The sequence below is a fragment of the Acipenser ruthenus genome, chromosome 4 (genome assembly GCF_902713425.1).
Source record: "Acipenser ruthenus chromosome 4, fAciRut3.2 maternal haplotype, whole genome shotgun sequence".
In the NCBI taxonomy this organism is placed as follows: Eukaryota; Metazoa; Chordata; class Actinopteri; order Acipenseriformes; family Acipenseridae; genus Acipenser; species Acipenser ruthenus.
The window spans coordinates 6,600,760-6,616,003 of NC_081192.1; the positions used below are offsets into that span (position 1 = coordinate 6,600,760).

Genomic DNA, 15,244 nt, shown 5'->3' on the forward strand with positions numbered 1-15,244 from the left:
AATAGTAAAACAAATAATAATAAAATGAAGAAGAAGAAGAAGAAGAAGAAGAAGAAGAAGAAGAAGAAGAAGTAGTAGTATAGCAATAATAATAACTACAACAACTGATTTGTTTGGTTGAATTTAGTTGAGTTCTGCACTTTCAAGGATACACAGTTCTGCTGTTGTCCTTTAAAACCTTGTAACTCGTTAACCAACAAGAAGGCCTTTTTTATTATTATTTGTTTATTTAGCAGACACCTTTATCCAAGGCGACTTACAGAGACTAGGGTGTGTGAACTATGCATCAGCTGCAGAGTCACTTACAACTATGTCTCACCCGAAAGACGGAGCACAAGGAGGTTAAGTGACTTGCTCAGGGTCACGCAATGAGTTAGTGGCTGAGGTGGGATTTGAACCAGGGACCTCCTGGTTACAAGCCTGTTTCCTTTAACCACTGGACCACACAGCCACTTTTTACAATAGTTTGCATGGAAACAAGTAAGAAAACCAATTAAGAAATCCATTCCAACCAAGCCAATCTTACAAAAAACTTAAACAGTTATTTATCTTTTCAGAAATAACATAATAAAACTAATTTAGGGTTTTTTGAAGGAACAGCAACAATTTGCTCCTGACAGTGCTTTCCACTTTAGATTCAAATTAGATTCTTGAGAATGTCAAGCTATGTTTGTTAAATGACCAGCAGGTGGCACTAATGCGTCTATATTGAATCCTTCACTCTAGCCACTTTTTTTTGGTTTCAACTCCCCAGAAAATAACCAAATATATATATATATATATATATATATATATATATATATATATATATATATATATATATATATATATAGAGAGAGAGAGAGAGAGAGAGAGAGAGAGAGAGAAATGCCACCTATTGAACAGAACATCTTACTAAAAATATTAAATAATATGTACCCACAGAGAGCGCTTCCAAAATAATGCAAACTAGTAGGCAGAACCAGATATCTGAGAAAGCATTTTTGTATTTTACTACCAGAGCACATCTAGTAGGAGTACCAATAAATGATTATATATCTTTACAAACTTGCATCTGCATTTTAATTTGGTGTGAATCAGTGCAGGTTTACCAAAATTAAAAGAAGTAATCTCTTTGGATGTGTAAACAGATACAATATAAAAGAAAATACGGTTTAGGTGTGTTAGTTTTAGCTACATTTGATATTTTACTGCATTCCAGTTAAGTTGCTTTGTAAGTTTTCAACAAACAAAAAGGCTTGCCACTTTCAGATGCAAAATAGCTTTTGCCTTGTGAACGACAAGAACTGCAGAAGCCTAAACAATGAGGTGAACCAGCATTCATTATGTCTCATTATAAAATGCTTCTCTGTAAGAAGATCCCTGCGTATAGCTGTTGAGTCTGGATTACAGATTGAATCTCATAAAACAAGACTCAAACACTGATATAAAACTGTGGAGAAACACTGTGGTAAACTGCAGCTGTAGGCAAATATCAGCAACATAATACTGCTTGCCAGAAAAGGCACCAAATATTGAATACTTCAAGGAATGAGAAAGCCAATGTCTCCTTAAAACTATCCAGATAAAGAGGCAGGACTGTGTCTGTAACATCTTTCTCCTGTTGTTTTTGTTTGAGAATGATAAAGAACTGGCCCCAACAAGAATACAAATAAAACCCATCTATATACAGGACAGACACAACCAGGCACATCCAGACAGTTTGTTCTAAGGCTGCTTTCTTATTTGATGGAGCCCTTCTGAAAGCACACTGTACACTGCTTTAAAACTTTCACCCACAGGAGACTGAATCCATCCACAACACACATTCTGAACTCTGTATTTCAATGTACTGTCATTAAATCAAGTTTGATCTGTAAATGTCAGACACAACCCAGTTTCCCTTTGGAATGTGAATTTATTATTATTATTATTATTATTATATTATTATTATTATTATTATTATTATTATTAGTTTACTTCATAGCATTAATTTACTTTTAAACTTCAAAATAATAAATACATGGCATCTATTTATATGTTTTTTGGTCCAGGTAATACATGATGTTACAGAGCTTATTCACTGCTATTGAATACTTGGCTTGTGTACCGTACAAGCTGACTGGATGCAGTATTAATACAAAAAAAACCCTTGTTGTTGTTCAGCTTTAGCAAAGGCACACTAAAGATTAGACCTCATGCCAAATGCACTGTAAGAATGAATTTGTACTGACAGGGTACCTACTGCAGCTAATGCCCCCGGAAACCATGCCTTCCTATGCTCACACACACAGATATAACCTGGGGGCACACCACAAAGACAAATGATTGAGATGCAAAAAAAACAGGCAATCCATTGTGGTTAGCCATGCAGAGGTCTTTGAAACAATGTTAAGCAGTAAGCTGCTTTGCATAGTTGGTCCTTAATATCATTATTTGTTTCAATATTAATATGTTTGATTTATTTTCTATTATACAAAACATATCTTTAAAAAAATTGCTATTTTCATAAAGCTTCAAAAAAGTTTCCAGGGTCTGAGTAAATGCCTGTGTTCTATGTAGAGAATTGTTTGCTGCTGTATATAACTGGGTGGTCTATGAGGATGACAGCAAACACTACAGCATAGCACAAAGTAGGCTTGCAGGCACCGTGGTTTTAGACATCAGTTAGACAATACAATCTGTAGAGGTACAGAACTAGTTTGTGCTCTTGTTCCCTGGCCACACTTTGTATGTCTCATCCAGACATTTGCATAACTAAAACTCGCAGTTTCTGAGAGATGATCACAAGCGCCACATTAAGGGACATTAAAATAGCAATGAGCTTATCTGAGCTGTGGATCTTTCATTTCTACCTGTAATGTAATCTAGAAGTTAAACCCCCATGTCATACAATTGGAGTAATACTAAGGAAACAGGCTGACAATTTCAAAATACATTTCTATGGCTACATTTTAAGATTCAATAATTAACTGGATGATTACTCTTCCACATATTCAAAACCCCTCCCTGAACCACGTTATGTCAATAAAATGCCATATTTTTAATGGTAAGAAGAGGACATGCAATATTTTACATTTAAAGGTACAGTAGTTAAAAAAACTAAGAACATCTAAAACACATTTAGGTTAAAATCCCTTTTTAGTGATGAGAGAAATTGAAAATATGACTCAGTATTTCCTGTATTACCACAGTGATGTAAAAAAAAACAATTTCTTCAAACAATAAAGCATGAGAAGAAGTTGTGAAAGAGACATCCACCATAGCTTGGATGTGCTGCTGAAAATATGAACCGATCTAACACAGCGCCTACAGTAGTAGTGAAACCATGTACGAACTATGAGAAGTCAGACAAACGTATCACTTTGAACATTGTAACAAGCATGACCAATAACCGCTCTTACTCTCCAATAGACAATAATATCAGCAGCAGAATGTATAAAATGTACAAGCATGGTCTGAAATCTCAACTATCACCAAATTAAATGAGCCAATGAAGTTTAACAAGTTCACCAAAGGAAGCCCCCTCAATACAAATACGAAAACATATACAGAACAATACACTCTCTGGATACAACCAAAATGCTGGTAAACAGTTGCAGTAAAACAGATTGCCATGTTTGATAGCTAAATCGAAGCTGATAACTGGCTGTGAATATCACTACAATATTCCTTTTTAAATCCTTAGATCTGTACCAGAAAATTAGAGGAAGACTGAAAGCATTTCCCAGATTAATATCATATACGTATTAATTGCATATTTCCCTTGTAACTATAAGTAGAAAACAAAACAAAACAAAACAAGACTTAAACTATAAAAAACACATATAAATCTATTAAGAAGTTTGATTCCAGGCTTCAGTTTTTTTTTGTTTGTTTTTTCTTTCTTTAAAAGTCCTGAATGAAGTGATGGCATTTTTGCTATCCTTGCTTTTTGAAAGCAATTTATGGCCTGCAGTGAGTTTTTTAAAGAACCGGGTTCATGTCTGTTCTGTGGTTGGCTAGCTGGCTTAGCGCAGAGTTGCCCACAGCTTCACTGACGGCAGCAGTGGAGGTTGTGATGGTGTTGTGCTGAATGACTTGCTGCTGGGAGCACACTGGGGCCGGGCTTCCTGGCGGACTGTTCTCTGGACCTGGGGATGACAAAAAACGAATTAATCCAGTCTGCCTGGAACCAAACAACCAGGTGTCAAACAGTCTAAACAAAACCTGCATTGTGTTAAAATTCTAAAAAAACAAACTGGTGCGAGCATTTGGTCTTGATTCTTAAACATTTTATTCCAAATCCTCAGTTGCACAATATTTTAAGAAATACAAAAATAAAACAACAGAAGTTCTACTTAGTGGCTTGTATGTAGTTTGGAGATTTTTGTTTTATAGTTTAGAATTGTTATGGTTTTTTATGATAGAAATTAAAAACCTTGAATGATAAACTTTGAGGTCCATATTACTGGTAACATGGTTTGCAATGCTCCGTTAGTAGGACTCTACATTTTGGATAGGATATTACAATGTGACCCACATACTCCCTCCCATCCATGCTGATTTTTCCCCCATCAGAAATCATGGTGAGCTAACTGCAACATAACTCATGCAAACTTCAGCAGACATTACGGATCAAAAAATCTTTAGTTTTGTTGGTACTTCTAGCTTAACTGTATGTCTAGAATCTATCTATTAAACCAGCGGCACATCCATCACTGAACAACGAGTCCAGAAACAGCCAATCCAAAAGAGTTTGGAGGAGGTCAAAGTGCTGCAGTGTTCATGTCACCTCACCTGCAGAGAATGGTGGCATTTTCACATTGCTCTCCTGCTGTGGGATGAATCCTCGACCAATCGGTAGCAGTCCATGTTACAAAGCATGTCTCTGCAGAATGTTATGTGCGGGGGCACCCTGGTCATTGATCCAGTCAAGGAGGATGAAGGGGGTGCAGAGATGTCTTAGTGGCAAAAAGTTGGGTTGGAGGGTAAGGGTTTTCTTCTAGATTAAAAAAGCACCATGCATAAAGAATGCAAGGCCGGACACATTCTTATGAATTTAGTATATGAACGCAAATTCGTTCATAGTTTAGATTGCCATTCTTTAATCAGGTTTAAAGAAACACAGTGCTGCGGGGCCCGTACTGCTCGATGTCAACCCTGCTCGTAAACAATGACTTCTGAACTACAGTTCCCAGGTGGCTTTGAGTCTGAAAGGGAGGAAGCACTATAAAAAAGAGTTGGGTCATAAAGTTGCAGCTGGTTGCTGATAGGATTGTTGTTGGTGATGCTGGTTGTAGATTCTATAAAAAAAAGTCTCAGTCTTCCAAAACCCAGGCAACATTGTCTGTAAAGGTTTGGCAGGTACAGTAGGCCTTTTCATTGGCAAAATGGAAATGATTATTTGCAGTTCACAACTACGACTACTACTACTCACTTAGGTAGCCTTGTGACTCCTTCTGCATGGCAGTGATTGGACAGTCTTTATGCGTCAGCAGAAGTTGTTTTAGCTGTGTCACCTCGGTCTTCAACATAGTGACTTCATTCTGAAAAAGACAAGTTCAAAACCTTTAACAGACAGCAGAACCTTACACCTACAGAACTGAGGAGAGAACCTGCCTAAACATCCCTGTTTAAACCCTTTTTAAAAGTGTTGTACTATTTTTTGGCTCAGTGAGTAGCCATGACAACAAGTTTATATTCTGTCCCAAATCAAGAAACACAAATTTACGTGCATGTGTTATATAAAGGGGGCATGACACAAAATCTGGGTTTTTGACCAGGTTTAAAAAGGGATAGCAGTGATGATCTTGGTCTTTGACTTTATTTTCAATATTGTTTTACACAGCACAGCAAAGGAACTTTAACATAGAAGAGTTACAATTAGAAAACAGGCACACTGAATTACAGTTCAGGTTAGGCTTATTTTAACCTTAATTACACACAATTATAACAAACACCCGCTTTATAGCAGCAGTTTAGCTAATGATTGTGATGTGCGTCACAATTTCAGCTATAAAATGCAACCTGCAATAAAATTCACTAAAACACAGACTTCAGGTAGCAATTTCAGTGAGTATTTTTGTTTTTATTTTTATTTATTTAAAATAATTATGATTTTTTTATTTCAAATTTCAATCAAATTTCAAAGCAATGTTGGCACTAGTCATTCAGCTTTGTATTAACTTACTTCAGAAGTTAATTCAGGTCAACATGAAACAATAATAGCACAGTGATAGCAGGATGAGAGATCTGTACCTGTTTTGTTTTTAAAGAAAAAGAAACACTGTCCACCTGTTTTTTTTCCCCCCAGACAAGTCTATTTTTTCTGTTAATACATTTCTCATACAGTGCAGCAATTCTAAAGATTTCAGAATACTGTCAGGCATCTGCTGTGCTGAAGCTGCTTCTTTGGATTTAACACTCATGGGTAGATGTGTTGCACATGTTGCAATAGTTGCAAACCAGTTGCAAGGAAGTCGAGGGTGAAATGTACTAAACAAGCGCAATGCTGTTAGCGACTTTTAGGGAATGTTTTGCGGCAGCAGTTTCTGTTTGCGATTCAACCTTGGATGAATATGTAATTATGGGCGTTCCTGCATAAATTTGCAAAAAGGGGGTGGAGATAGTGCAAGTCAGGTTTCTCAAATATTGTAATGAGATGTACTAAAGCTGCTGACAATTGAGACACTTACAATTGCAACAATTTTTTAAGAGCACGTTTTAAACAGTCGCAATTGTTTCTGGCATTTCCCAGTCTGCTTTTTCTCGTGTGTTGCCAGTTGTACTCGATGTATTTTTTAGACGAACACCCAAGTACCTAATTTTCACTAAAGCCAGGGTGTACTTACAAGCCTTGAAAACAAATTTCTATGACATTTCTGGATTCCCAGCATGTTGGGAGCAATAGACTGCACACATGTGCCACTAACCCCTCCAGCTATGAAAATAGATCAAATGAATACAGAATAGAATGCATTGTATAAATGACGTTTAACATTTAACAAAAACTATGTTTTTCTTGCACCGTTGCATGTATAGACATTATCCTTTGGACATTCTCTGCTGCAGCATACCATAACTCAACTGACGCTATTTATTTGAACAATGTCACACGACTCTCACAATGTATGCTAGAGATCTCGCTAAGAAGACGCAACAAATATTTAAATGAGTATATTTTCATTAACATATTTTCTCTTGGTACATACGACAAAATGAATACTTTACAAATTGTTGCAACGAAAATGCAAATGGCGGTATGTTTGCGCTGCGACTGGTCAATCTTAGTAGATTTACCCCTTAGTAGGGGTGCAACAATGAAATCGCTGCATCAATTATTGATCATCTGTCCTTAAATTTACCAAGCTTCGTTTACATATTGGTGAATCGATGCATAAAATTAGAACCCAGTTTGAAGTCTCCTGTTGCCGGTTTGCATTAAAACCTTGAGTGTGTGAGAGTGTGCTTCTTTTTCTACTAGTACAGTAGATTAGCGCGTTGCTAGGATACACACTTTAGGCCTCTACATTCGCATTGGACCAGCCAAATCAGTAGGCATATTGTATTCACGGTATCTTGATTTAAAAATTAAGGCAAAACGTTTTTTTTTGTTTTTTTTTTAATGTTTTTTTAAATCTATTAACTCTACTAATTTAGCTTTTGTTTCAAAGCATGTTGTGTTTGGACTATATGGCAATAGTATATAGAAAGAAGATGAATTTAGTACAATAGTTAAATTAGTCAGGATTTGTGAGATTAATTCAAATGTTTTGCTTTTGGACATAAAATGTTAACAGTAATGAACAACGATAGTTCAGATAGACATTACTTCTGTTAAAATATTGTATTTTCTATTATTATTATTACAATGTTAACACTAAAACCATCACAGGCAGTCATTATGACGGTTACATTTTAAACATCAGTAATAAAATGAAATTTAAATGAACAATTAAACATTAAAAGGGTTTATTTTCTAACTTACCACGATAAAGCACTACATAAAAAAAAAGAAAAAACTATAATAAACATTTCAAAAGAAACTAGTGTGTAAACAGGTATATGTACATACAAAACTGTAAAAACAAATGGATTTTTTAATTTAAAACGAAAGTAACGTATGCTTTCTCTTGCGTGTGTCAGTCGGTGCAGTACTGAATCCAGGTTGAGGTGCAGCAGCCTGCTGCTTTGCAGTTTTCTGATCAAAATGTTTCTGTCGAAGCGCTGTTCAAAATTATTATTATTATTATTATTATTATTATTTGTTTATTTAGCAGACGCCTTTATCCAAGGCGACTTACAGAGACTAGGGTGTGTGAACTATGCATCAGCTGCAGAGTCACTTACAACTACGTCTCACCCGAAAGACGGAGCACAAGGAGGTTAAGTGACTTGCTCAGGATCACACAGTGAGTCAGTGGCTGAGGTGGGATTTGAACCGGGAACCTCCTGGTTACAAGCCCTTTTCTTTAACCACTGGACCACACAGCCTCCAAAATGACATCTGATATTTTCCCTGGTGCATTCCTGGTACAAAACGAAGGAATTGGTGGCTGCCAGGTCCAGCAGAGATAACAACAGGCTTGTATAAAAAAAAAAACACATGTATTGCAAAAGGCAGTCAAAGTGACGGCTTTGGCGCTTCTAGGTAGAGGTAGAGCGACCCTGCCCTTCAAACGCTATCAGGGTATTTACTACATGTATTTAGGAAAAGTCAAGAACGGACAACCGCGTATCTTTCACACATGTAGAGTAATTTAAATTTTAAAAGTGAAACCGTCAAAATGACTGCCCTTTACAATACATGTTTTTATTTTGAATACAACCTACAATATATATATATATATATATATATATATATATATATATATATATATATATATATATATATATATATTAAATATACAAGCCTGTTATCTCTACAGCCATCAATTCCATCGTTTTGTACAAGGAATGCACCAGGGAAAATATCAGTAGGAGAGATTTCATCTTTTAAATTTTAAAATCCATTTGTTTTTACAGTTTTGTATGTACATATACCTGTTTACACACTAGTTTCTTTTATTCATTATAGTTTTTCATTTTTTGAAGTAGTACTTTATATGTGGTTAGAAAATAAACCCTTTTATGTTTAAATGTTCATTTAAATACGGTGCTTCCGCTGTGCAGATGTTTCATATGATGTACGTGAATAAAATTTTTGAGTTGTATCAGATAGTTGTGTTTCATTTTAATATTGATGTTGTTTAAAATGTAACCGTCATAATGACTGCCGGCAGCGGTTTTAGGTAGGTGTATAACCGTGGCGTTTAAAGAGACATCTGATGCGGACGCATGCATATTCTTTCCAGTCGTTAAAAACTCAAGTCCTTTGTATTTCTTTTTTAATAAGTATTCTAATTTGAATGCAAGTTGTGCCTTTTTGTTTAACTATTATGCATAACAGTGTTTTTAGTTATTGGATCTTCTGTTAAAAAACAAATGTTTGTTCTTTATTTTGGAAAACAAAATGTCAATGCATCGATTATCATTGATAAATGCCTACACGATAATCAAATACGAAATCAGGGTGCCAATTGCATCACTACCCCTTAGTGTTTATTGATAAAACTTACCAAGAAACCTATATTTAAGTTTTGGAAGCAGGCATTATAATGGGCCTACAACCTTTATAACGTCTGAAATGAATCAAGACAGAATCAGCCTCAGAGAGGGAGAACCTGTTGAAACTGTTTGGCTCCCACAGGGTTTCAAAGGCTCCTTGGTACCTCTGTGCTGAGCCAAACCCTGCAGAGGCTGTTCATTATGTGGAAAGCAACCTCTGAATTAGCTCACCTGTGTCAACACATTGGTTTGGTAAAGTGGCACAATGTACAGCTCCATACCTGAAGCTGCATGTTTGTCTGAGTTAGTTCTTCTGCTTTTTTTTCCAGTGAAATCACCCACACTTTCCTCTTCTGTCTGCAACGCGTGGCGGCAGCTCGGTTCCTTTCTAGAAATTTCCGTCTCCTTTCGTCTGGGTCTTCATCCACCACCCTCCTCCTCCGGCCTCCAGTGGGTTGAGGCGACTGTAATGTCTGGCTTGCCTGCATCTGCTGGGCCGCGGGTGACACCTATCACACATCAAATGCAGTTATTAGTTCAATTAGTGATGACGTTACAGAATAAATTAAAAGAGAGAGAGAGGAGCAGTAATAGCTGCAGAGTCCTGCCACAGGGCCAGAGACACATAGTAGAAAAGCCTGACTCAGAAATAGAATTGTTTACTTCATGTCTGTTCTTTTGTGTTAATGCAGTGTAACTTTGGAAATACTTGTTGAACTTGTCATGCCAATAAAGTATTTTTTAAAGAGAGAGAGAGAGAGAGAGAGAGAGAGAGAGAGAGAGAGAGAGAGAGAGAGAGAAAATCAAATACTAAATCAGGGTGCCAATTGCATCACTACCCCTTAGTGTTTATTGATAAAACTTACCAAGAAACCTATATTTAAGTTTTGGAAGCAGGCATTATAATGGGCCTACAACCTTTATAACGTCTGAAATGAATCAAGACAGAATCAGCCTCAGAGAAGGAGAACCTGTTGAAACTGTATTAATATAGAGGGAGGAGGGATACTGTTAGTATTAAAAGAAAATAATAATAATTATTTGTCTGTATATTTGAGTCGGTTATGCCATATATGTGCTTTGGCAACACAATTATTTTTATTGTCATGCCAATAAAGCCAATTTGAATTTGAATTTGAGAGAGAGAGAGAGAGAGAGAGAGAGAGAGAGAGAGAGAGAGAGCGCGGACTGGTAAAACAAATTAATTCCCCTTCACCCCCCTACCCCACCCAACCCCCAATCCGCAGACATTTTGGCACTAAGTCAAGAATAGCAGGAGTCCAAAACATTAAGTGCCAGTTACCCCCTGAAAGATTCCGAAAGATAAATTAAAAAAAAAAAAAAAAACATGGCAACACGCTCTGTCTATGGTCTAGTGAAGCAAATGCAACACCCACAAAAAAACAAACAGTCTACATGTGTTCCATAGTTTTACTAATAAACGGCTCCAGTATGTTTAATTCACAGTTTGTCATCTTTGTCTTCTATCTAGCTTCTTTGGTCATAAAAGTACTGTGACTACAGGCATGCTAAATAAATAACATTTTGATATATAGGATTTCTTTTTTTTTTTTATTAACAGGAATATGCCAGTCAGCAGAGGACGCACTGCCATGTTAATAGCCATTGATGTGGTTACTGTTAATACATTAATGGTGTCTTAGTTACACTCCATCAACATTTTTAAAAGTTGTATCATGCTAGAATGCCTAAAACGAAGTTTTAAAATACTAACATTAAAATGCTAACATGAAAATACAAACATTAAAATACAAACATCCCAAAAATAGACAGTTAGCGGAGGTATTCAGTTTCTATGGGGAACTAAAACCAAAAGGAGATCCTGAACCCTTTTTGCAAAAATGAAAGTAATGTATAACTTCAAAAAGACTAAGAGCACCACATGTTGTACACCCTTCCAAAACCCTAACGAGCAAGGCTGCCTTTCTCTCTAATCGCCATCTCTTCATGTTGACAGGCATCCTTGAACGCTGTCTTTATTTCTGAAAACCCAGGGAGCCGTAAGCCAGTGCGTGACTGCTGGTTATTTGAGGGCATTCCAATCATTTAAATTACTGCTATCAAAATTAAGTTGAATTACACACAATAAAATTAAATGTGATTACAGGCAGTAAGTGCTATATAGCAAATTCAAATGGAGGTCAGTGTGCCAAAAAAATAAATACAGTACAATGCTTCTAGATCTATGCAAATTTACTTAGGGGGTTGATTCTGATAATGACTATTGCTCCAAAACTTATAATTACATTGAATATGAAGATAACACAGCTCTGTTTATCTATCATATCAGATTAGCACATTTGATGAACTTTTAAACATTTAAATACAAAAAAGAAAAACAAATATAGTAACCATAATTGATTTCATTAAAGTGCTCCTTCATGTACTAGTATAAACATTTTGAAAAGAGAAATCACATAAGCTCGTTACCCAACATTCATGGGCAGCCCTGCAGAACAAGATTGGCCTGTCTGGTGGCGAGTACCTGGGACTGGATTTGCTGGTGCGGGGAGGTCTGGTGGTGGTGCAGGTGTGGTGGCGGGTGTGAGTGGTGGTGCGGGTGGCTCTGCTGCTGCTGCTGGTGGTGCTGGTGGTGGTGTTGGGGCGGCGGGTGGGCATGGTGGTGGTGCTGCTGGTAGGCATGGTGAGGAGGCTGCAGAGACGGGTGCTGGTGAGGGTGGGAGTGCATGTGATGGTGAGCAGCCTGCTCCTGTCGAGCTGACATCATTTCCATCATGTGACCCATTGTGTTCATGTTTCCATTGGACATGGCTGCCGGGTGATGTGACAGGGCTGCCTTCAGCCTCTGAAAGGGTAAAGAAAACAAAATAACGTATGTTATTCGTAATGTGTCTGAATTTAGAAAGGTTGTTCATTTTAATAAGCATGTTGGCCCCACATGAAAGTAAAAAGAAAAAACTGAGGGGTACTGTGATATTTAAGCAGTGCATTCTCCTGAGGAAACCCAAGCAGCACCATTGGTAGGCCGCGTCATTAACATAAGCAACAACATAATGGATTTGAAATATTTTCATATTTGTTCCAATAAAGGCTCTGGTAATTACATGATATTGTCATTGGCGATCATATGAAAATGTTACCGCGGTGATACCATTCAACTATGCAGCTGCATGTGCTTTTATGCTGTCATTACCAATTAAAATATCATTGCCATGGTAGTGCCCAGCATTGCCATTGAAGTTCATTCCAAAGAGCTTTTGTCCACATTAGACTGGACTCTGTAGGAAGATCAGTGCACCAGGGTCGCCGTTAAAAAACAACTCCTGTCACGAATGGATTTAAAATAAACTGAAGAGTGGATTTACAGCCTGGATAATCCACTGTGAAACCTGCGCCCAAGTCCTCAAGCCCTTCTTACCTTCTTTATACCACCCTATACTGCACTATATACTGCACTAGAAACTATAATAATAGGGAGATTGGAATCTGGCAATGGATAGATGTCTGGGCAGTTTGAATTTATTTTGTTAACAATTTAAGTTGTGTACAGGGCAGTGCGGTAAGACAATTATTACCGTAATTCCTGGGTGGTTGAAGGCACACGGCCTACTGGGAAAAAAAGGAGGGGAATATCTCAATGGTTAACTTCTTGGCACAATAGTTTTAAATAAATAAATGAAACAGAGAATGCCTAGAAATTATCAAGCGGGTGGGGTATATGACTGTGCTTAAGAAAAAGCAGTTTACAGCTGGGTTATACTATAGTTCAATACGAGGCTCAGACAGGCACCCTTTAAGTGAGTTGTGCTGCTCTTTCATGTGTGTTTGGGGCACCATTTAAAGAAATACAAGTTCTAGTCATGTTTTGTTTTGGACTTCAGACTTCACTGCCCGTGCTTCTATACTTGATATTTACGTGATTGAATATATATATATATATATATACTGTAAGCTAATGACATTTTCAAGACATCCATCTTAATGCAGAATAAAGTGTTTTTTTTTTTCTTTCCACAGCTCTCTTTTGTATATTCATTTGTTTAGACAGCAGATGAGGACAGTGAGAGCGAGAGGCCTGACACACAGCTGGTTTCAGTCAAGGCAAGCCATTTCCAAGGGGTCCATATATTTAACAAGCTCCACATTCAGTATCCCCTATGGGAGTGGCGGCCAGCTGCCCTGGCTCACAGGCCTGGTCACAGACCAGCTATCTACCTCATCCTCTCTCCCAGTGCAGCGGTGCAATCACCCTGCCCTGGAGTCTTGTTAAACGATGCTGTGCTGTGGTAGCGTGGGCTTTACTTCACATTACAGCCCCCCCCCCCCCCCCCTCCTTCTATCATTCATGAATGATTTAGATCTGCCAATTATAAAATACAGCCTTTTGAAACGACACATAACCCACAGTGCTTATCATTTATCTAATGTGCCTGGCAGCTGCATTACTTATTTATTTTTATGGTAACCTTATGAAATCCATAACCAGATTGAGCCTTTAAGTTAATTGCAAACAAAGTACTTTGGGGAAAAAATGAAAATGTTATTAAATTTAGTTTAATTTACACATTTGGAACCAGTACCTTATTTATTTTATTAACTGATGTACATATTTTTTTTTTGTATCACCCTTTCTCAGTGTATTCTATTCAATTACTTAAAGTTAATGTACTGCTCTGTACTAAAGGATTGGATCTTGAGGAAAACCCTGAAAAGGCTCAACACCATGTTTACAGAAAAGAGCCACCAGCTATAGAAGTCTGTACTGCCATGACTCAGTGCAACCCTCTTGTTTACAATTTGTTAAACGCAGGACATAAATGAGTACTTGAAAAGAGTCCAAGAGGACTGCAGAGTTTGAAATCTTCATCTAGGTTCTTCATCTTCATCTACCTATTGTAATGGTCATCCAGGACCTTGATAGCCCACCTCTAAGGGCAGTACTGGGTGTATTGTCAACTAACAGTGTACATACTAATGGCTTTAGTCTTGTTTTATATCTGTTGTCTGGAGTATTACATTCACACTACAGCATATTATATTTAACACATAGTACCCTGAGAGTTTACTGCAGGCTTTGCCGGTTTTCTAACAATTCAACTTTTAGGTTTATCATCACACCTCCATCTAACACATCAAATGCTGTAAGCACACACTCAGCAGCACCCAGCCCCAGAATCAGAGCAGACAATCTCTCTTTCCAACAGAACAGTGTGGGATTTTAACATCAACCACAGTCTAGTAACTTAATAACATTATCAGAGCAGTAAAACAAGCCTGCCTCAGGTTTGGTTGCACTGGCACTTTGCCAAAATGTTGGGGGGGATGGAGCGAGTGCTAAGGAAGGGAGGGGGGGGGGTGCTCAGATACTTTGTGTAAGCTTGAGGTCTAGCCTGGCGGGCGGTCATTTATCACACATTTTGATAGTGGTCCAGCTGGCAGTGAAGAGCTATCTGTTTATAAATTCAATTAGCCTGCTTATTTATCAGTCGAGGCTACAATGTGTGGTCATAGACCAACCTGTGCCAACCCCAGTCCTACTGCAGCTGGCCTACCATGAGGGAAAAAAACTAAACAAAGCAGGCCTCACCCCACCCCATACACCCCAAACTAAGAGGGTTTATGTAAAGGTACAGTACCTGCCCGAACACACACGTACATACTGTATGTGCACCCACACAACATGGTACAAGAGACA

The 15,244-nt window shown here is 37.6% G+C and overlaps 1 protein-coding gene across 2 annotated transcripts in view; it reads right to left on the reverse strand.

The window, feature by feature from the left end:
- Window positions 1-837: 837 nt before the first annotated feature.
- The window catches only part of LOC117400636 (cyclic AMP-responsive element-binding protein 5-like), a 141,497-nt gene continuing 127,090 nt past the window's right edge, over window positions 838-15,244 (reverse strand). For both annotated transcript variants that reach the window (XM_034000858.3, XM_034000859.3), the window contains 4 exons: window positions 12,074-12,394; window positions 9,849-10,076; window positions 5,399-5,507; window positions 838-4,112 (listed from right to left, as the gene is read on the reverse strand). In XM_034000858.3, the coding sequence (XP_033856749.1) occupies window positions 3,946-4,112; window positions 5,399-5,507; window positions 9,849-10,076; window positions 12,074-12,394 (825 nt within the window). In that variant the 3' untranslated portion in view covers window positions 838-3,945. The remainder of the gene's footprint in view (window positions 4,113-5,398; window positions 5,508-9,848; window positions 10,077-12,073; window positions 12,395-15,244) is intronic.